Genomic DNA, 23,341 nt, shown 5'->3' with positions numbered 1-23,341 from the left:
CTAAGCAATGGTTGTTAACGCATTTTTCTCCAGTACTACAATCAGGATCCTTGGTGCACTCCACTGTGAATAAGGAAAATATTTAGAATGATTTCTGAAAAATAATCTATCAATAAGATTGTAATTTGTGATACATACCTCTGCATTTACCATCCAAACAATAATGATTAAGTGGGCAATCTGATTCTGATACACATGATGGTAATACTGAAATTTAAAAGTAGATGTAAGGTTCAGTGCATTACAAAATACTTATTTCAACAAAATAAGAAACACAATGTACAAAGTTTAATAGTTTTATTTCTTAGAAATCAGGACAGGAACATGAGAAAAAAATGAAGTGTCAAAAAATATTTACAGATCATAACGGAAATAAATGAAAAGATATCAAAAATTGACTGACATATATATTTTTCCCTGCAATGCTCACTTGCTAATTAGACATAGTCTTTCATTGTATTAAACTTTGAAATCCATACGTTAGTAAACAACTCTTAAAATAACGTATCAATACTTTTGTTTTTCATAAATCATTTATATAGGGTCTTAGTTTTTGTAGTGGCAAGAATTATTATTTATAAAAAATATTAAAAAGAAAGAATTTTCCTTATTTGATTACCTAAATAAGACAATAAAATTTTAGAATAAATGAAAATTATTATTATTCTAACAACCAATTAAAAAAATAACAAAAATATGTAAATTATTTAACACTAGACAGTTAAACGTTTTTAATTGAAAGTTTATGAATTGAATAACTCATTAAAGTGTAAAATTGATTTTAGTTTAATTATTTAAGGTCAAATTTGGAAAACAAAAATAATTGATAAGAATGAGAAAAAAACTTACTTCGTTGGCAAGCAATGTTTGGATTCCCGGTGAATCCAGGTGCACAAGAGCACTGTTGTCTATGTTGTTGTATTTTGCATAATGTATTTGTTCCACAAGCAGTTGAACTTTCGCATGGATCTAGAAAATTTTAAAAACAAAGTATTAGGATTTATAACTTTATAATTTAGTAATGTACATAAAAATAAATAGGGAATAATAATTACGATTTTTAACGTATTTTGAATTTAGATTGTAGTCCTGTAGCAGGAATGGTACTTTAGAAATACAAAATCAGAGAAGCTAAGTGATTATTTTATTTAATGCAAGGGGCCTGGCTCACAACAATGAGGTGTCTACATGATCATGGATAGTTTAAGAAGAAGAAGGATTTGGCATTAATGAGGGTTTTTATAACTTTCGGGACAATAAATTTAAATATTAATAATTCTTAGTGACGTGGAATTGATCACTTTTCCATGACACTGAAGACCACATCATCACATTTATTTAGATAATTACATCAATATTATTACTTTCTCTGTGGGAAAGATTTGATTTAATTCCGCATTAGAAATAAGCTCTATTTATTTATTAGATTTAAAATATCATTTAGCATTACACAGTTTTTTTTATTATTGTTAGATATAAATTTTTCTAACTTGAATTCAATAGCTAGTAATAAATTATAAAATATATAATTAGTTCAGTTATTACGATTAAAATCACATTAAAGAAATATTAATAAAAGTAAACAAAAAACCATGTCATATTAAATTTTAAATTTATACTTTTAGTTGATACAGTTTCACAATGCTAAGAAATTTAATAGCTTTTTAAACAAATATGAGAAATCTAGAGAATATAAAATATATTAATACTCACTAGTGCAAATATTCAATATGCAAGCTTCCAAGGAAGAACAGTCATTGTCAATTCTACAACCAACTGAAAAAAAACATATTTAAATATAAAAAATGCAGTAAGACTTTAAAATGAATGAAATTAAAAAAGCTTTTTTTGTGTGTGTGCTTTTGAATCTAATATCAAATAAGATATTCATATTTGGGAGATAAAAAGTAATGTTACACTAAGTTTCATACATTAAACTTTTTAAGGACATACTTTAGACATTATCAATTACTTACATAAATACGCAATAATGCAGATGTTTAATTTATTTGTATCTATTATTAGTAATAGTGAAAATTATTATTACCTATGCATTTATTAGCTGCACAGATTTCCCGAGATAGACACTCTGGATCTTCTCTGCAACCCAAAACGCATTGTCCTTGATGGCAAAGTTCACGAGAGGCACAATCATCATCAGATCGACAGCGTACTGAAAGAATTAGAATAAAATTTAATTATGGAATTAAAAATAAATAGGAAAATATTCGCTTACAGTACTGGAAAAAATATTATGATTTTTTACAGAATTCAAAAAATAGGAAGCAGTCTAACAGTTTCTAACAATTGGTTACATAAAAAAAAGAAAATAGTTGGTGAAACTTTTCTATGATTATTTTAATTTTAGAAACATTTAATATTTTATTATTACTGTTAAATTCGTATGATGACGTTAATTTTAATATTTGTGGCCACTTTTACTTCAATTTCAATTAAGTAAAAAGAGAAAATAAAATGGTAGGGAAAAATACTTAAAATAATTGCAGAGAACATGGCTAGCAGCATATAGATTTTTTTCTTACTATTACTTATTTTAAACAATAGTAAGAAACTTTCAAAAACTCAAAAAATATCATCGTTAATGAATAAAAAGCAAACAGTTGGTATAAATATCTGTAATACACTGTAAAAAATATTAAGACAATGAGTCGTTAGCAACAATGGTCTTAAATTTTAGAAATTATGCCACTTGTCTAAAAGTTTGTAATTTTTATAGACCAATATGACAATATATTTTCTGATATGTTTGCAATATGTCATAAAAAAGAAGAAAAAAAAAGAGACTTACGTTTGCATCTTTTGTTGACGCACATGTAACCAGATGTACATTCAAAATCAGTTGAACAATCAACAGTAACTGAAATATAATGTTTCCAGATTATTGAAATTACACTGAAAGCATTGTACTATAATTTAATGTTCACTCAACTAATTTTCATAATGTTACATAAAACTATTAAAAAAACAAACAATTGAACTAAAGACTATGAAAATTGAGAAAAGCAGTTAAAATTATTATACATTAATAATACTTTAATACTCAATGAACAGTTATGCATTTATACAAATATTTCTTATAAGAATTTATTAGTAAATAAGAGCACATATTATAAACATTATGCATATTTTTAAGTTAAACACAATAATTATGAGAGTATAATAAAAATACCTCTTGTGCATCCTCGAAGAGAATCTTTAGGATTTCCAGAAAATCCAGGCAAACAATAGCATGCAGCTCTATGATTTTCAACACGGCATAAGGCATTCACTCCACACACGTTAGGTGCTTGACATGGATCTGCATAAACAAAAATTTTTAGTTTTCAGCAAAAGATAGCTCTTGAGATCACATTGAATGTTCTCTCCCCCTTACATTGAAAAAGAAGTTGTATTTAAAATACAGTCTTAGATATTATGTGATAGAGGTTTCTTCATAGTTACTTCATAAAACAGTTACTTCATAAAAGTTACTTCATAAAACAGTTACTTCCTACACAGTTACTTCATACACAGTTACTTCATACACAGTTACTTCATAAAACAGTTACTTCATAAAACAGATACTTCATAAAACAGTTACTTCATACACAGTTACCTCATAAAACAGTTACTTCATACACAGTTACTTCATAAAACAGCTACTGCATAAAACACTTTTACAAATGACTAAGACCAATTAGGTGTATGAAATGGGCATAAAGCAACAGAACAAAAGCTTAGTTTTCGGCAAAAGGTAGATAGACTACATTCAATGTTTTTTTCTTACATTGAAAAAGATATATTTACGATATTTTTTGAGACAGTTTTAGTTATAATGTGGTTTCTGGCTTGAAAACGGTTACTTTACGAAGCACTTGCACAAATGAGACTAACAATAAATTTACAAAAAGAGCCAAAGTTTCAAACTTATTTTATTTTCAAATGAATTCAAGAAATTGTCCGTATGCAGGCCACTGCATTTTACATAATTTTCACAAGCATTTACAAGAGTTTAGTTTTAGTTATATATCAGTTATTATTTTAAAAAATCATTTAAAACAAATAAGTATAGAATCCAGTATTACCAATGCGGTAAGAAAATAGGAAAAAACAAATTTATTATAAACGAAACTCAAATATAACACTCATTTCATTCAATGAGCAAGAGAGCGGTATATTTTGAACACATAAAACGTTATATTTTGAGTTGAAAATAATTTAGTATTTTTCAAGAATTTTTAATTATCATTATTTTATTTTTTAAAACATAATGCAATTTAGAGAAACAGAGAAAATAGACCAAATTGAACAAATTGTCTCTATGGTAATATACTTTAAAAACAGAAGATAGCATTAAAAATTTAAAATAAAATTTAAATGTGGTACTGTGGATAATTTTTTAGTAAGATCTTCATCTATACAAAGGGACAATAATTTAAATGTAGTATTATGTCTAATTATTTAGTAACAGATGTGATATTGACTTCAACCATAACAAAGGGACAGTAATTTAAATGTAGTACTATGGATAATTATTTAGTAACAGATGTGACAATGACTTCATCCATACTAAGGCACAATAATTTAAATATAGTACTAGGGATAATTGTTTAGTAACAATAAAAATACTTACTTTTGCACATTGGTGGTATAGTAGTGCGATCACAGTAGGCAGTAAATGGACAATCACTGTCTCCTTGTGGGCATTCATTTTCACCTCGGCCTATTACAAAGCAAACATTTCAGATATAAAATACAAGTTCAGGCATAAAATACTTATTTTAAGTTTTAAGGAAAAATTAAACTGTTGTATTTTGTATTCATAATAAAATAAAGAAATATTAGACGTCGATAATAAATGAGATAACTGATGACCAAAATTGAAAACAGGATTGAACCAATAAAGGGAACTCTAGAGTGCTTAGGGAAAAGATTTTCCTAGACAAGACCACCGCTTATTAATATTGTGAAAAATGTGGCATTAACACAAAAAAAAACAAAGGATTTATTAAACCTTTCTTAGTTGCCAAACAATAGAGAACGGGTTTGAAAATATTTCTAATAAACAGAGCAGTTCTTCCTTCTAAGTAAACTGCAGATAAATAAAGATTATTAGAACTAGCTCAGCCTAAATTTTCAGTTAATAGCTTTTATGTTAGTTGAAAGCATTCATCTACAGATTTTTGAAATAAAAATAAATAGGATTGAAACAGTTTATTATCAGTGGATGTAATGAATAAATTTAATAAGATAGCTCAGGACAACAAACATACAATTATAAAAAAATAATTAGAGTAAAAATATTTATTATTAATAAAGTAAAAAGAACTATCTCGCAAAATAATAGTTCCGTTTAACAGATTAGAATAGTTGTTCTCTACTTCATGTAATTTATTTATCACTAAACTTCCAATAATTATTATTTAAAGTAATTTGCATTTAATAAAATACTTTGAATATTATGAAAACAAACAAATTATTCTTACATCCAGGATCCAGATATGGATTTCCAATATTTCGTTCTGGTCCACAGAAGCATTCGTATCCGCCAAATTTATTTTTACAGAGTGCAGTATGGTGGCAAGGTCTGCTGGCACAGTAATCGGTCGGTCGGCAGCCAGCAAGCGGATCTCCGTCGTAGCCTTCATAACATCTGCAGATCGGAGCGTGATTTCTTGCCTCACAGAAGGCATTGGAGCCACATATATTTTGCAGTTTGCATGGATCTAAATAAAATAAAAGTTTCAAACAGTTGGGAAAAAAAGCGTTTAAAGAATATCTTTTTTAAAAAAAGTTTGTAACCAGCTCTTACCGACACATTCATATTTTTCACACACTTCTGAATTTGGGCAATCTTCGTTGCGCAAACATTCAACTAAAAATTAATTTCGTTTTTAACAAAAATGCATAATGAACAAGAAATAAATACAATGTTTGTGAATTTTTTGTTTTGTTTCACAAGTGAAATTTGCAAATTGTTACCTGGTTCACAGCCTCTATCAACTGGATCTCCGATATAGCCTTCCTCACATCGGCAAACGGCTGAGTGACCTCTTGAAACACAATATGCATGAGGAGCACAGAGCGCCAAATCACAAGGATCTGTAAGTTAAAAGGTATAAGACTCATGGTTATTTGTACACTCATATGAATTCATCAAAAAATTGAGAAACAATTATTTGCAAGTTAACAGATCCTGGATATTTTCAAGTTGCTAATTTCAAATCTGCAATTAATTTCTCTTTCCAATCTGCAGCTTTTTTTTCTTTTTTAAATTGACATTTTTAATATATTTTTGGGGGTTCTTCCCTATTATTAAATGTTTCCTCATGTGCTTCTGAACAAGTCACAATAGGGAAGCGCTTCTAGCTGCGTACGACGTTTCCGAGCATGAGTTCCATTTCAATTTTAATCCTGATGATGTGCCCTAATTTCCCTAAAAGTTTGTCGCAACATTTACACGACTACCTCTTTTATACAACGTTTTCAAACTTGGACATTTCGACAAAAAATAAACTATAAATGTCACCTTAAAATAAATCTGTAACTTTAGGAGCAAAACTAATTTCAAATTTGAAATCCCTGCACTCGAATTAGACAAAATCAAGAATTTGTACAAATGCAACAAAAAATTTGCTTCCTAGTGTTATAATTGAAATTACAAGTAGACTTCAGTTTAAATGAAATTGAAAAATATTATTTCAGGAAAAGTTCTTAACTTATAGAAAGAGAGAGTTTTTTTTCTTCATCATAAATTTTCAGCAAAAATATCGCAGTCTTTTTTAAGCTAACTTTTACTTTAACAGCGGAAAAAATAAAGAAATTTTTTCCTTAAACTGTTGCTAAGGTAATAAAAGTACTTTTTTTAAACCAAAACTAATCTAGTATTCTTAGCTAATTTTGTTTACATTTAAAGCTACTTAAAAAACTAATTTTCTGAAAAAAGCATGTCCATTAAAGATTTAAGTAATGAATAATGCTGTAAATCAAAATAGTGCATAACTTAACGAAAAGTTTCGACTTTGTTAATAGAGAATAAGTTAAACAAAACTTCATATCCAAATTTATAAAGCTTATTACTTACCAACACAATCATTGTAACCTTTGACACTTGCTCGACAAACATGATTGTCAGTGCATTCATTGTCACGGTTGCATCGATGATCTGCAAAAATAGATGTTTTTAGAACAAAAAGCATAATTTTTTTTTCAAATGCAGAGAAAAAATTAATAAATAAAACATATAATTCCAACACATTTTTCGTTTATTTACCTGTAATGCATTTTCCAGCATTGCACACTTGATGCTCAGGACAATCACTTTCTGATAAACATATAGCTGAAAAATGAAATTATATTTTAGATGAGTTATTTCAATAGTTCAGATTACTAAAAGAAAATATTACAGCATTTTCATATTTCATTAATAAAAAATATTAAATAACAAAACAGTTAATGAAATCAAGTACTTACAAATGCAACGACCCAATTCACAACGTTCTTTTGTTCCACAATCTCGATCTCTATTGCATGGAACTGTAAGGAAAACACATCAAAACAAATTAAAATTATAAAACATGATAACAGAATATGATAAGATACTAAGCCAATAGACTCTTATTTTACCCCTTAATGCATTTGCCCGAGTCTGAGACAGGCGAAAGTTACTGGCAAATTTGCACATGCGTGAGTCTCACGCTGGCAATCTTGTATCGCGTGTTATTTTATTTTTAATGCCTGTCTGAGATCTGTTCTAGTAAAAATGGATAGGCTAGATTATAATTAAATTTATTTACCATAGATGAAACTATTATGCAGCATTTTTCTTGCGTAAACCACGGGGTGTATTTTGATGATTAGTTACTTGATATATTAATTTAATTCATTGATTATTAATTAATACATTGATTTAATTTAATATTTTGAAATTCAAAATAAATCTGTAATCAAATTGCTTAAACTTTATTTGTACCACAATTTTGTTTAGAACTTTTATATTGACCCCCGTTCCCTAGACACTGCCTACAACTGAAATTGTAAAAAATATCTTATACTATACCAACATGTTCTTCTTTTACCAGTTTTTTCAAAAACAAAACTTGTGTTTTAAGAGGTTAAGCATACTACTATCATTTTTAGTTTTATCCAGTACTTTAAGGTAATTTTCACTTATTTTTAGGGAAAAGAAATAATTAATAACAATTATTAGAGAACAATTATTATATTAAAAATTTATATAATTTCTAGCAATTAACTTAGTTATTTACCAGTGAAAAAAATTTAAGAGCACAAATAAACACTATAACTAGAAACTTCATCAAACTATGCATAACACATTGAATCTTAATTATCAAAAATTATAAATGTTTAAAAAGTTGTAAAAAGCATAATCAAAAGCTATAAGTGATTTAAACAGGTATTTACAGAATAAAACAAAAATCTAATAAAGTTAATCACAAATGATCTTTTTTTAAAAATTTTTATACAGTTAAAACTTTTAAAACCCTTTTGATATTATTTTAAGTTTAACACTACTAATTCAATTTCTCTTTATATAAGTAGGTACTAAAACATCATAAATTCAAACTGAGAACACACTTACCATTGCAAACTCCTTTTTGACATAATTCTCCAGCAGGGCAGTTAATATCAGTGTCACAAGGAATGATTTCTGTAAAAGTTATTACAGCATTATAAAATTATTAATGTTATTATAAAATTAGCATTTTAAAATTATTATTTCAGTTAACATAAAATTAGTTATCGTAACTAACAATAAATGCCAGCTATTTAATACTCTTTGACATTAGTTATAGTTAAATAAGGAACCACAATTCAGAGAACGAAAGCAATTCAAATTGTTATAAATCACATACTTCTGCAACCAGCGATAGGATCTCCATAGAAACCATCTCTGCACCGACATATTGCACCATGGCTCTTGGCTTGACACACTGTGTTTTGACCACAGTTTGCTTGACTCGAACATGCATCTGGAAACAGTAACAAGACTTGTTGAGTAAATATAACTTAAATACAAGAGTGAGCTAAAACATTTCACTTAAGGGGAAACTTACCGATACATTTATTCTTTTCACATACTTGATTATCCTTACATTCCTCATTTATGGTACATTCAACTGAAAGAAGAACAGTCAGGTAAATAAACAGATATATTTGATTTCTTAATATTTAGTAAAAGCATGATAGTTAATTTTTTTCAAGAATGATTAATTAAAGAGTAGTAATGTCTCCAATAATATCGATTTTCTTCAAATTTAGTTAGGATTTCCTTAAAAAATAAAGAAAGTAGTGGTAAAAATTTCAGGACAGACTCCAAAAGGAGAGATGTCTGAAAAGACTTCTGAAGAAGGCCGGGGCCCACCCAGGGCTGTCATGCCACTGATGAAAAAGTTATATTATTACTAGATTTTAATCTGTTTCTAAGAGAAGCACATATTCAAACTCATAAGGGCTTATCACAATAGTTAAAAACATAAAATTTATTCAAAATGAATTTTTAAAATTAAAAGCTATAGTTGAAACAAGGAACTATCCACTTCATTTAATCACTTTATTTTTTAATTCATCATAATTTTTAAGATTTTCACTTTTTTTGGGGACACATCGATACTTAATAGGTTCTCTAACTATAGAAATTTGTAAATTTATGGAATATTACCAAATAGTTTAAATTCGAAAGAATATTTAATATTCCTAATTTAAACATATTTTAATTAATCACTATCGATATTTCAGGACAGGCTCCAAAAGGAGAGATGTCTGAAAAAACTTTTGAAGAAGGCTAGGGCCCACGTATAAAAGTAATTTTAAGGGTGCAATATGTTACTACCTTTTGCGCATCTGTATGATGGATCACCAGTATATCCAGGTGGACAAGAGCATTGAACTTGGTGGTTAATAGTCCTGCAATCAGCATTCACACCACAGGCTGTTGGAGATTCACATGGATCTAAAATTAAAAAAAATAAATAAATATTTACTTGCTCAAATTGAAAGAAAGATTTGCTTTAAACATTTTATATATAGCCAATTAGTTCAAAAATGAAAATTTTGCTATATTGGTAGACTAGATCAGATGTGTATAAAAAATTTAAAAAACAAACCTCTGCAGTAGGGGTCTCCTTTTACCCTGACACATGCTGCAGAATCTGCACAGTCTGAATCTCCATTGAAACACATGTTTGGATCATGACCTAATAGAAAAAAGTAATTTAATCATTTATTGAGCATTACGTCATTTAAAACTTTTTTTTTACATTCAAAATAATATTTAGTTTAGATAAAATGATTAGTTAAAAAAACTATTGAAAACCTAAGCCCAAAGTTGCCACTTAATATATAATTTAATAAATATATAGAATAATTTTGCAAAAAAGATCAATACATGTATCAAGTTACGTTGCTGCTTTGAATAAAATAGTTATATTGAAGTTTAGTTACTTAGGAACAATATTTCAGTAAATTTTATAAACTGTTAAATGATTTCAAAATGAGCATAGTTTACAAAAAGTAAATAAAAGTTTTTTTCACTTTTACACACAGTCAACTTTTAAATTTCAAATTGAAAAAAAAAATTTCATTTTGAATCTTTTTGCTATATAATATGCATATGCACTGAAGGAGACATTTTACAGAATATTAAGAAATTTAAAAAAATTAAAGGTTGAAAAAGAGAAATACCATTTTTTATATTTTCCTTAGAATATGCAAAATAATTTGGATGAAGTACATATTTTCCAAAATATAAAAACAAACCTATACACTTTAAAAATTCAAGACTTAAATTGGAATTGCATTTTGAATATTTTTGCTCAGATTATGCAAAACGATTCTGATGAACAATATATTTCCAGCGAATGTAAGTAAAAACAAGCCCCAAAACCTCCTAAATTCTAGTTTAAAAAGTAACTTACACAATTTTGTATAGTTATGGATAATAATAAATTTTAAAGCACATTTTCAAGAATGAAGAAGGTCTACTCACATCCTGGATGAATGAGTGGATTTCCAGTTAAGCCAGTTGGGCAGCGGCAAGAGAAACTTCCAGGAGAATTTTCACAAACAGCTGATGCATGGCAAGGATGCTGCTTGCATTCATCAACATCTAAAAAGTATCACACGAAATTTGCTTAGTAATTATTTCAAATGAAGTAATCCCAGTTATTACTACAAATTTAACTTTAAAAAAACCCATTTAAAAGTGAAACATTTCTTTTATACTGAGATTGATTTTTTTCTTTTACCCTGCTGCAATAAAAACTGGAACAATAGTTAAGTAAAACTTGTTACTTTAACTTTTAGTTCATATATGAAAATGCTAACCGACAATAGCCCAGTTTTTTTCAGCATTTCTTTCTCATGAGATACAATGTATAGTAACATAATTATTACTATAGATTATACATACTACTATACATACTTTAGTTGTGTACAAGTGTAAATAAGTTTAGATAAAAAATGCAAACAATAGCAATATAAAAATTAGTCATATAAGGCTTTAACTGTTTTTATTGGCAAAAATTTTTTAAAATAGAGAGGATAATTGACTATTTTTAAATAGGAATTTAATGAAAAATCATGATATGTGATCTAAAGAAGCAGCCGGTAAGTGGATCGAGCATTCGTCTCCTAATGAGCTAACACAAGTTCGAATCCTAGTAGTGGTAGATTGATACAAATTCTGCTACTGGCTCACATTGATCACAGTGCTAGTGTCAAATATCTTCAGTGGTAGATGGATTATGGGCTAGAATCCCCCTCCATCGAGCTAACCGAGGGTGGTATTCAAAGTTTTACTCTCCATGTAATGCAAATTCAAGTTAGTTCCATCAAAAATTTCTTCATGAAAGCTAGTTTGTGCCACTGCCTGATGCTGGAGTTCTCGTATCTTCTGGATTAGGTTCAAAATTAAAAGGCTATAGAGTTGAACATTTATAGTCGTAAAATCAGAATTGGGTTAGCTGTACAACGCCAGTTATAAAATAAAATAAAAAGACACCTGATTGAATAAAAATTCAAACCTGAACTCATCACGAAATCTTACATGGTATGCAGATGTGTAGATGAATTTGTGTCTTTTGAGCCTCGTTATTTATAAACAGAACATTTGTAAGAAATATGGTAAGAAATAGTAATCTTAGTTAAAAATCTAAAACCTATAAAGCAATTAAAGATAAATTTAATTCAAAAAGCAATTTAAAAAAAATCCAGCTTCTGGAGCTAGTGTAGATGATAGTTTATTATAAGAGCAGTGTTATCATAATTTTTTTTTATATAAATAAAACATAACAAAATACTAACCAACACAAGTCAAACGTCCATTGTTTTCATACCCTGGTTCACAGCGACAAGATGCTTGACGATTGCGAACAACACATGTACCATAAGGACCACAATTAACTTGGGCACATGGACCTTGAAAATACATGAAGAGATATATAAGTATACACTTAATATTTTACTCAAGACTTTAATTAAGAAAAAAATACAATAACGACACATACTTTCACATACAAAGTTGATGCACTGACGGTCGAAATTGCAATCATTGTCTTGCAAGCAGTCAACTGTAAAAACAAATAAATTGGATAAATACAATTTAAATACAAATACAGCATATTAGTGAATAATTTAAAAGACAATAATGACGTACCTTGCACACAGCCTCTTGATAGTTCATACGGATCACCAGTAAATAATCCAATTTTCGGACAATTACATTGAGGGACATGATTTGAAACACTGCAATCTGAATTTGGTCCACATGGCTTACTTTCACAAGGATCTATGGTAAAGATATATGTTTTAATTTAAGATTTAAATATAGCAAGAGTTTTCAATAAATGGAGTAAATGATTACACAAACTTACTTATACATTTGGGCACCCCTTGTTCATCAATACCACAAGCAGCAGTTGTGGGACAGTCTCTATCACCATTTGGACATTCACCTTGAGGTCGACCTACAAATAAAAAGGATATTTTCTAAATTGATACAAATAAATATGTAAATACTGACTACTATAAAAGAAGCAAGTAATTATTTTTTTTAAATTACGGTAATTTTTGTATCCATACTAGCACATTAAAGATCTCAGTTCATTATGTATGGATGTATTGGTAGGGTTAACACATTTAATAATGATTTACCAGCTAGGGTCTTAATTTTATAGGGTAAACTACTACAGAGTTACAGTCTATTTTATTGGAAAAGAACAAATATGAAAAAAAAAAACATTGTACCAAAGAACACATACAAGCACAAACACTTTAAAGTTTCCATGAGTATGAAACATTTACTAATTTATTTAACAATGACGTAAGAGATCTTTAAAATTTTGGCAAAAAATATAACAATGTTAAAGCATATGAAAATGTAAACACACGGTTATTGAAAAGCAACATCACAACAAGGGTGCTAACACGCACTAATGCATTAGCTACAAAGGTGTAATTTTGGCTATTGGTTGGGTTAGCGTATTTACTAATAATTAATATGTTTGCTTATAACAGAATAAAGATCTCGAAATTATAGGCTAAAAAGTAGAACAGAGTTGAATCCCATTCTACTATTAAAATATAGCGATAAAAAAAATATAATTCTTCATAGCTTTAGAGTATCATATATGCAAAGGAAACAAGCTTCTTGAAGCAGCAGGTTAAAACATCACAGAATTAAATTTAAAATAATAGAATTTTAAACCAGAAACAATGACTTATTCACCTTCAAATGCCTTTAAACTCCTGTTTTTTTATTGTAAACTTATAATAAAGTTTATGCGACTGTAAATAAATATAAAATAATAATAACTCACATCCTGTATATCCATCACCAATATCTCCTTCTCTGCACTGACAGTAATAGCTTCCAGCTGAATTTATACACAGAGCAGTTGGGTGACATGGATTAGATAAGCACTCATTATTATCTTCACAACCAGATGGCGTTGGGTTGAAACCAGGTCTACAAGTACAGCGATTCGCACCACATACTTCATTTAGCCTGCAATCACCATCAGCTCGGCATCCAACTATAAAAATTAAAAGCAACAATAAGGAACTGCTCAAATAGAATGAAATAACAATCTATTTTCAAAAGTTAGTTTAGGAAATTCCTTTTAATTTAATTAATTATTTCCAGTGTTTTCAATTTAGTTTAAGAATACTTGGAAACGTGAATTTATGTAATGCAGTTAAATAATTAAAAAAAATATGCGTACTTTAAAGTAACCAATCAAAATAAAAAACTCTGTAAAACGGAGTGAAATTAAAAATAACTTGATAATATTGAAACTTTTAAATGTTTCATCAGGTACTTTTAAAAGCAAAAAAATTTGATAAATCAAAATTGAAACATTTTGACAAGATGATCAGTTTAAAGCAATGTATTAAATACTCATAAATAGGGTTAAAACATCAATTAAGCTACATACCTTGGCAATACTGATTGATACAAATTTCACTAACGGGACAGTTGTTATCAGTTGAACATATAACTGCAAAAGAAAAAAAAAACATAATTAGGGAAAAATTCAAATCTAGTGCTTAGCGTATGCATACATAGTACATAATGTATATACATAAAAAATAAGTAATGCAATTTGTTGACACTTTGCAATTGATTATTTTTTTAGAAATTTAGTTAACTACGAAAATAAAAATGATCGTTTATTTTTTTAAAATTTTATGTCAGTTATTTTTAAATAAAATTTTTAAAGAGGCTCGCTTTAGAAAGAAAGATTGGGTTACATTTCTGCACCCAAAAAAGAAAATGGTAATTATAGCAAAAGGCAAAAACGGTATTTAGTGATTCTTGACAAACCAAACAAAAAATAGGGTTTTAATAATTAATATAGATTGAATCAGCATTTCTGCACTAAAAGCTAATGCACTTTCAGTACATTTATTAAAATTGCTTTTTAAAGAATTTAGCATTAAATGTTAGAATAAAATTTTTTATAACTTCTGATGCAAGTAATTAATACCTACATATGAATTTCCTACTATTATTTCCTACATATGATATTCCTACTACTTCTCGTATATGACTAATAAATATATTTCAAAAGTATTTGTTTAATTACAATTGACTATAAACATGCAAATATTAGGAAAAAATATAAATAAAAATGAAATTTATTATTACTTACTCATGCAAACTCCATTGACACACACTTCACCATCGACACAATTACTGCAAGGTGCACGGCATCGCTCCCCTATGCAGTTCAAACCTAGTGGACAGAAAACACTCGGAGAGCATTTTTGGTAAACTCTTTTGCATCCCAACACTGGAGATGGTGATCCCTCAAATCCTGATGGACACTCACACAAGGCTTTATGGTCAACAACAGTACATACAGCGTTTGGTCCACAAACTCCTTTAATTTCGCATGGATTTTGGCAACGATTCTGAATGCAGGCTTCTTTGTAAGGGCAATCATTGTTGTCACGGCAGCCCACTTGGCAATAGCCATTAGAAACACAAGCTTCTTTAGCTGGACATCCAGAATGAGCGAAGCATGGTAACACACATCGCTTGTTGATACACTTTTCACCAACTGCACACTCATTGTCATAGCTACAGAAAAGTCTACATTGTCCATCGACACAGGCCTGGTTATCCCTGCAATCTTTGGCATCATGACAGAAAACTGATACTCGCAAGCAAGCGCTGTCAGGATCGGGATCTCCTCGGAAACCAGACGGACAAGTGCATCTTGCACGATGATTAACAACCTCGCAGTGAGCGTTAGAACCACAATTGAATGTGTCACATGGGTTCTTGCACATATTTTCTCCACTTACGTCTGGCAAGCAAGCAGCATCTGGTCGGCAGTCCTGATCTCCGAATGGACACGAGTTAGGATGTCGGCAGCCTTCACGAATTGGATCACCAATGTAATCGAGTGGACATTGGCATTTGTAACTTCCTTTTGTGTCAACGCATTTCGCAGTTGGGTGACATGGATGACTTTCACAGAATCGAATTGATTTGCAACCTCTTCCATATGCATCTCCTGTCATGCCAGCTGGGCACTGGCATGTACGATGGTGATTTTCAGCTACACAGATGGCATTTTTACCACATCCACTGAGGCATGGATCTGAAAGTAAATATTGTAAAAATCAGTATAAAAATATGCCTAATTTACATCAAGTTAAATTTTTAGAAAACTAATAACAAATGAAAACTTAAATTTAACATTTTTTACTTCAACTTTAAAAATAACCAATATAATGCTAACCTTTCATAGTTTTGTATTCTATACTCTTAGAATTAAGGTTTCATTAAATGTAAGAAAAAAACTATAGACAAGCAAACTTATTATTATGTAAATAACAAACAAACTAAATTAATTATGTAAATAAGCAAAAAAAAGCATTCCTGCAATGGTAAATTGTGAGCTAGGGGAATAATGGAGGTTAAGGCGCCACAATCTTAAATAAATTTTGACTTTTTGGACAAACCCATTGATTAGAAGCTGGTTGAGCTTCAAGGCACCGCTGGGGATTAAACCTCAGTTTTTCACTATGACAGTTTAGTGCCTTAACTACTGAGGCATAGAGGCTAAATTATAAAATGTAGTAAATAAAATTTTAAATCCTAAAATATTTTATACTTACTCAAACAATAATTTTCTGGTGCGCAGCTTTTATCAGGAGTACAGTCTTCATCAGTAATACATTCAACTGAAAGAAACAAAGGTTAAGTTAATTATTATATAAATATGACCAGTAATAAAGTTAATATGGTTACATTGAAATACATTATGTTTAAATTTGAAATATAAAATAAAATTAACTATAATAAAATTTCTGGTTAATTTTTAGTGGTTGGTACCCAACAATAAATAATTGGTGGCAGAGTAGTTAATAAATCAATATGTTTGAAATAAACAATGAACTTAATTCTCAGAAGAAAAATGTAGTCGTACGAAAAAAGCTAATAAATACCTTGTTTGCAACCTCTAGTCAAATCATATGGATCACCAACATATAAGCCTTGTGGACATTGACACTGGGCAATGTGATTGACAGCAACACAGACAGCATTTGGACCACAGTGAACATGTGAGCACACATCTAAATAAATATTAAGAATCTAAGTTTAAATTGCAACATAGACATATTAACATAGATAAAATTTTAAAATTTTGGATTTTATTAAGAATTAGTTACTTATGTTAAACTTAAAAATTTTATTCCTCATTAGATTTGAGGACAGATCACATGTTATAGAAAGCAAAGAAGTTACAAAGAAAATATGAAAAAAAATTTTTGTTTAATTATTTTTAGAAATAAAAGAATTTTTGTCAAATGATTTTGGGTATGAATAAATAAAAGTAAACAGAAAAGAATATGCTGTATAAAAAAGAACATTCAAAAATAAAAAGTTAAGGTTGTGTTTTATCAAAAACTTAAAAAATATTGATTAAAATTAACAGGGTGATTTTTAAATATATACTAATACTAATAATATACTAATACTAATACTGAAAACTACATTAAAAAAAAGAGCTTCATCTTATGTCTTAATATTTATTTAATGTAAAAAATAACTTTACTTTTGTGTACTTATAAATTTAAATTTTATAAACCTCTAAATTTAGTAAATTTTTGAAAAAGGATAACTTTAATGAAGAAATAAAGAAAAGCAAAAAACAAATTTTATGTTAATAAATAATATAGTATAATACTCTTTATTATACTGCAATAAACAAATGGAAACATATAATAAATAAACATGTAAGAAATAAACATAAAATAAATAAACTAATACTTTTAGCTTATTAAATCTGATGTGATAAAATATTTAAAAAAAAAAAGCATATTTGACATTCAAAAATATATATAAAAAAGCTTCAAATAAGATTTGCCATATTATATTTTTCGAACATAATATTCTACTTCCTAATAATATTCTCTTTATATTGGTTTAAAATAATTTTGTTAGTATGAGTATTTTAATTTTATTTAATAGATTGAATTACTATTGGATACAATGTATATGCCTGCATTGTTTCATTGAATAGCAACAAAATGAAAAGGTATTACATTCTATATTATAACTATTCATGATCTTTGAATGATGAACAACTCAATCAAAATTTTACTTACCAATACATTTTAAACTTCCATCATAATCATCCCGGCGACACTCAGATGCTGAAGAGCAATGTTCACTGATTTTACATTCATCTCGATCGATAGCTAAATAGAACAAAAATTATTACTTAGATATTCCAAATACTAATATTAATAATCATTTTTTGAAAACATTGAATAATTTTTTCTAAAAAAGGATTTTGACTGACTGATAGAAAAAAAATTATTACTTAGATATTACGATACTAATACTAATATTACTAATCAATTTTTGAAAACATTGGATCATTTTTTCTAAAAAAGAAAAAGAAGGACTTACGAATACATCCGCCTCTTTTATTTGGATCGCCTGTAAATCCTTCCTCACAACTACATTGTCCCTTGTGGTTGATGGCAACACAGTCAGCATTAGGAGAGCAAGTGAAATCCAAACAAATTTCTGTGAAAAAAAAATTCTCATTAGGAATCACCATATTTGGAATTATTATCAAAAGAGGAGCAAGAGGAATGCTTATAACATTGCAGCCCCTGATATGATCAAGCGTGTAACATGCAATACACCAAAAAGAGATTTTTAACAAACTTGACAAAGATTACAATTGACAATCAAACTTAATAAGTATGTATATGCATTTTACTTGACGAATATGTATTATTTCTATAAAATAAGAAAAAATGGATGAAACATCGTTATGAAAGCAAATCAGTCATTAACCAATATAATTTAAAATTACTGTAAACAGCATAATATATACAATATTTTTGATTAGGAATTAATCAATACAGTTATTATAAAAATATTTCATTAAAATTTAACTATAAATGTCAGATTATTTTGCTTTTTTACTGTTCTTTTAAAAAAAATCAGTCTAACTTATCTCAGAAGCCATATAGTAATGATTTAAATTAAGCTATGTTTTTGAATTATTTGATCACACTATTTATAAGCTGGGAATATCTATTTCACATAATAAAAAGATCAAGATAAATTAAATTTTATTAAAAAAATTAAAAGCAAGTTTAAGTGTGAAGTTCAAACTAATAAAGTATCATACAAGAGATATACATCATGAAGACCATCTTTCTTTAAAACAACTACTTAGTTTTTCTTAGAACGTAATCAACCAGCCATATATTTAAGGAAAAATCATACATGTTAAGTAATATACGTTTCTATAAAAAAAATTGTATACTTGAATAATAGTTAACTTACCAGCACATTTCAAAATTCCCAAGTCATTAGGTCGGCAAGTTCCAAAAGAAGGACATTGAATGTCTTCTTTACATTCATCAGGTTCGCGAGCTAAAAAATATTCAATAAAGATTAAATATGGGTTGGTAAAATAATTAAATAAAACAAATAAAAAGTTAGCATTTATGATGATATATTAATAAATTATTCTTCACTTAGAAAGTACACTGAGGGATACTTACGCATGCATGATGAATCACTGCTTGGATCTCGAACAAAACCCTCTCGACACTGACATTCATATTGATGGTTTTTGGCATAACATTCAGAGTTCAAACCACAAGGATTGAAAGTACAAGGATCTGAAACAATTAAGATTCTAATCATGTTTCTGAAGATAATTAAAACTGCGCTATATAAATCACATTTTCAAATATTCAATTTTTTGATGAGGATATTTTTCAGTGAATGGAGTATGTAACCTCCCTGTGTAACAGTTATTTTAAAGAATCGACTCACATCGTTTTAGTAATTTGAAAGCAAATATTAAATGATTGTAGTTAAAAATTATAAAATTAATTTTGTTTTAGTAAACAATCAGACATTTTGTAAAGCAGTCTAGCTAAGTAGAAATATAGTCAGTTACCAATGAAAGATGAGATTTGTAAATCGATTTTTGTTTGATAGATTTTCTTAACTGGATAAAAAGCTATTGTAACTATAACACATATTATATGGTGTTAATAAAAAAAGTTAATTGTAATATATATAGCATTATTGCAACATCCTTAATCCAGTTATGAATCAAAACTCCAATATTGCAACAAAAAAGGCACAGTATTATTTTTGTTAAAAAAATGCACACAATTTATGAACTATAGCAATAAAAGTACTGATTTTATTCATGCAAATAAAAAAACTTAGTTATTTGCTCAAAATATTAAATAAACATTCTCAGCATATATAAAAAGAAGTTGAAAAGAAACACAAATTTTGGTGTAAGAAATAGCATCAGCGGCAAACTGTAATAATCATTGATAAATAGCACCAATGGATAAAGTCAATGATGATGCAAGAATCAATAAAAAGTATTTAATCCTCACCAACACAATGCTTTACTCCAAAATTATCAGGTTTGCAGACATCGGTGTTTCTGCGGCAATCCCAATCTTGCTGGCATTCATCACGCACAGGTGCTATGATATTAGAGTTATAATAAGATTCAATTCATAAAATAAAAAATAAAAAGATATGGAAGGAATCAGAATTTAGGAACTTCAAAAAAATCTTACGTTTGCATCCGTTCAAAAGATTGTAAGGATCTCCAATGTGGTCAGGTAAGCATTCACATCTAGTTTGGTGATTCCTTGCACTACAAATAGCATTAGGACCACACTGCACATATTCACAGGCATCTAAAATAGACACCAATGCCATGCAACAACTACTTATAAGCAAATAAAGTGAATAAAAACTAATAAAGCAACATAAATAATCAGTTTCAAAACTGTTTTTTTTATTAAGCTCAGCCTATATAGAAACTTTTGCGAAGAATAATCACTAACTTCAAGTTGAAAAGCTAAATCATTTATTTTGAAATATAATTTATTTTAAAGGTTCATTATTTTATTGTAGTAATGACGTAATTTGACATCATGTAAAATTCTAAAAAACTAAACTCAGTGGCGCGACAGCCCATAGAGGGCCAAGGCCTACTGTGCCCATCTCTGTTTTCTTGACCTTGAGCTCTGGGGTGCAGGAGCAGATGTTCCTGTCAGGTGGTCAGTCGAAAGAGGAAACCCCCAGTGTTTAGTTCCCAAGCAGGCTTGGTACTTAATTTATCGACCCACTGAAGGGATGAAAGGCTGAGTCAACCTTGTCTGGCCCAAGGATCGAACCCAGGACCTGTGGCATAGGAGCGTGAAGTAAAGCATCTCATGTAAATTTCTAAGTTTAACTAATACAATAGGTTATGATGATGAATATTATCTTTTCTATTCATATTCTATGGATGTTTCATGTGACTTAGCTATATTTATATCTTATTCTAACACTGATTTATTTAATTAAATTAAATTAATTTCTTTTTTAAAGAAAAAGCAAGAACATGAAGAAAAAAAAAGTAATAATGAAGTAAATTTTAAAAAAAAAAAACATTGTACACGGTAATCTAACGCAAGATATTTTTTATGTATATAATAACTAAAAATTTAAAAATATCCATTATAAAATCATACTTTTGCAATCTAAGTATCCCTCATTTACTGCTTGACATATTTGCTGTGAGCCGCAATCACGATCTTCTTCGCACAGATTTGGACTGCGAGCTACAATAAAATTAAAATGAGTGAATTCATGAAAATAAAGAATATGTATCAATGGGATATTTTAAATAAAAGAAAATTAACTTACGAATGCAGCCTACAGTTGGATCAATTGGATTTCCTTCATAACCCGATGGGCATCTGCAAACAGCCAAATGATTCTCCCCAAAACATTCCGCATTTGGACCACATCGATCGAATAGGCACACATCTACAAAAACAGAATACATTTTTAATTATGAACTAAATAAAATCTTTTGATCTATAACACTAGAAAAATTTCTTTTCAAAACTTTAAAAGTTAAATGTTTAAAATGCATTTCAATGGGATGTCTTGTTGCTTTATTGTTTAAATATCGAAATAAAGTAGTAAAATAAAAGTAATTAAATAAAAAAAAGTTGTTTCTGTAGAGCATATATAAATTAGAAAGCATCTAATAATTGGTGTAAGCATTCTGTAATTAATGTTAGTTTTTTTAAAATTTTAAATAAGAATATTTAAAATGTAGTACATTAATTTACACTTATTTGTTAAAATATTTTTAGAATACAGATATTAAAAAATAGATATCCTGAATTAGTACATAAAACTCTCTAATCCCATGAGAAAGAAATCATAATCAACAACAAAAAAAATTCTTGTGTTGGTTAAGTTTAGTTATATTTAATGACTTTAGCAACTAATACTTGTTTACAAAAAAAAAAGAAATAATTATCTAAATACACTTACGGACGCATTTTCGAACTGAATCTGTGTGTTTTCGGCATACTTCATCAGTTTTACAGTCTCGATCAGTGTTGCAATCATGTGGTACTAAAAAAACAAATATTATCAGAATATTAAAATGCACAATACATACCAAAAAATAGCAACATAAAAATAAGATACATAGATTTTTTTTAAAATTTACCATGAAATAAAGTTAACTTTTAATAACTTACATTGGCAACCTTTAACTTCGTCATATGGATTGCCTTCATAATTAGCTAGACATTCACACTGAGCAACGTGACTCTTCGTTGTGCACCTGGCATGAGGTCCGCATCTTATATCTTCACATGCATCTGAAATAGGTAAACATTATTGATTTAGTTTCCTTCACAAAATGTTTCAATGCCAGATTTTCACTTTATGAACAATATTAAACTTAAATTAAAAACATGCAAAAAAAAAAAAAAAAAGAGAGAGAGAAAGAAATTACCAAAGCAGTTTCTTAAACCACTGATATCTGGTCTACATACAGCATTGGCTGGACACTGAGAGTCACTGTTACAGAGATCCGGAGCTGTTGGAAAATAAATTAGATATTAAGACCTTTGGTATTCAAGCAGTTTACTCAAAAACAAGGAGTCGAACCTCGATTTAACGAATTTTCCGATTTAACGAATATTTTTTTCTGTCCCGACAAAAAGGGTACAAAAATGTTCCCATTTAAGGAATTTTTAGTTTTGATTTAATGAACATCAATCGCTGGAAAAAATATCCAGGGTGCGTAGCCGAATTTTTCAACAAAAAAAGCACCTTTTAAGCACTTTTCAAGCACTCAAAAATATTTTTAAGCACTTATAAAAATACATAATTAAGCAGGGTTGGCAATTTTTTGACATTTGACGGTTTTATCCGGATTTAACCGTCATGTCAAAAAAAATTTTTTTTTGGCTTAGTTTTTGATTATTGTCAAAAATCATGAAA

At 28.6% G+C, this 23,341-nt stretch overlaps 1 protein-coding gene across 1 annotated transcript in view; it reads right to left on the bottom strand.

Annotated features, from left to right (window-relative positions):
* Positions 1-23,341, bottom strand: part of LOC107454206 (uncharacterized) — a 172,926-nt gene that overhangs the window by 28,011 nt on the left and 121,574 nt on the right. The window contains exons 54-93 of the mRNA XM_043042470.2: positions 22,851-22,934; positions 22,591-22,713; positions 22,379-22,462; positions 21,737-21,859; positions 21,562-21,651; positions 20,617-20,739; positions 20,428-20,520; positions 19,567-19,686; positions 19,346-19,435; positions 18,452-18,571; positions 18,145-18,237; positions 16,981-17,109; positions 16,651-16,716; positions 15,174-16,130; positions 14,457-14,519; positions 13,839-14,054; positions 12,894-12,986; positions 12,677-12,808; positions 12,528-12,590; positions 12,325-12,438; positions 11,009-11,128; positions 10,128-10,217; positions 9,854-9,973; positions 9,078-9,140; positions 8,877-8,993; positions 8,603-8,671; positions 7,474-7,536; positions 7,274-7,339; positions 7,085-7,165; positions 5,983-6,102; positions 5,813-5,875; positions 5,487-5,726; positions 4,634-4,723; positions 3,191-3,319; positions 2,810-2,878; positions 2,048-2,173; positions 1,714-1,776; positions 850-969; positions 139-207; positions 1-63 (exon numbers count right to left, since the gene is read on the bottom strand). Of these exons, the coding sequence (XP_042898404.2) occupies positions 1-63; positions 139-207; positions 850-969; positions 1,714-1,776; positions 2,048-2,173; positions 2,810-2,878; positions 3,191-3,319; positions 4,634-4,723; positions 5,487-5,726; positions 5,813-5,875; positions 5,983-6,102; positions 7,085-7,165; positions 7,274-7,339; positions 7,474-7,536; positions 8,603-8,671; positions 8,877-8,993; positions 9,078-9,140; positions 9,854-9,973; positions 10,128-10,217; positions 11,009-11,128; positions 12,325-12,438; positions 12,528-12,590; positions 12,677-12,808; positions 12,894-12,986; positions 13,839-14,054; positions 14,457-14,519; positions 15,174-16,130; positions 16,651-16,716; positions 16,981-17,109; positions 18,145-18,237; positions 18,452-18,571; positions 19,346-19,435; positions 19,567-19,686; positions 20,428-20,520; positions 20,617-20,739; positions 21,562-21,651; positions 21,737-21,859; positions 22,379-22,462; positions 22,591-22,713; positions 22,851-22,934 (4,917 nt within the window). The remainder of the gene's footprint in view (positions 64-138; positions 208-849; positions 970-1,713; positions 1,777-2,047; positions 2,174-2,809; positions 2,879-3,190; positions 3,320-4,633; positions 4,724-5,486; positions 5,727-5,812; positions 5,876-5,982; positions 6,103-7,084; positions 7,166-7,273; positions 7,340-7,473; positions 7,537-8,602; positions 8,672-8,876; positions 8,994-9,077; positions 9,141-9,853; positions 9,974-10,127; positions 10,218-11,008; positions 11,129-12,324; positions 12,439-12,527; positions 12,591-12,676; positions 12,809-12,893; positions 12,987-13,838; positions 14,055-14,456; positions 14,520-15,173; positions 16,131-16,650; positions 16,717-16,980; positions 17,110-18,144; positions 18,238-18,451; positions 18,572-19,345; positions 19,436-19,566; positions 19,687-20,427; positions 20,521-20,616; positions 20,740-21,561; positions 21,652-21,736; positions 21,860-22,378; positions 22,463-22,590; positions 22,714-22,850; positions 22,935-23,341) is intronic.

Source organism: Parasteatoda tepidariorum, chromosome 5 (genome assembly GCF_043381705.1).
Source record: "Parasteatoda tepidariorum isolate YZ-2023 chromosome 5, CAS_Ptep_4.0, whole genome shotgun sequence".
In the NCBI taxonomy this organism is placed as follows: Eukaryota; Metazoa; Arthropoda; class Arachnida; order Araneae; family Theridiidae; genus Parasteatoda; species Parasteatoda tepidariorum.
Note: the sequence above shows the minus strand (reverse complement) of the source record. Positions and strands in the feature narration are given on the sequence as shown.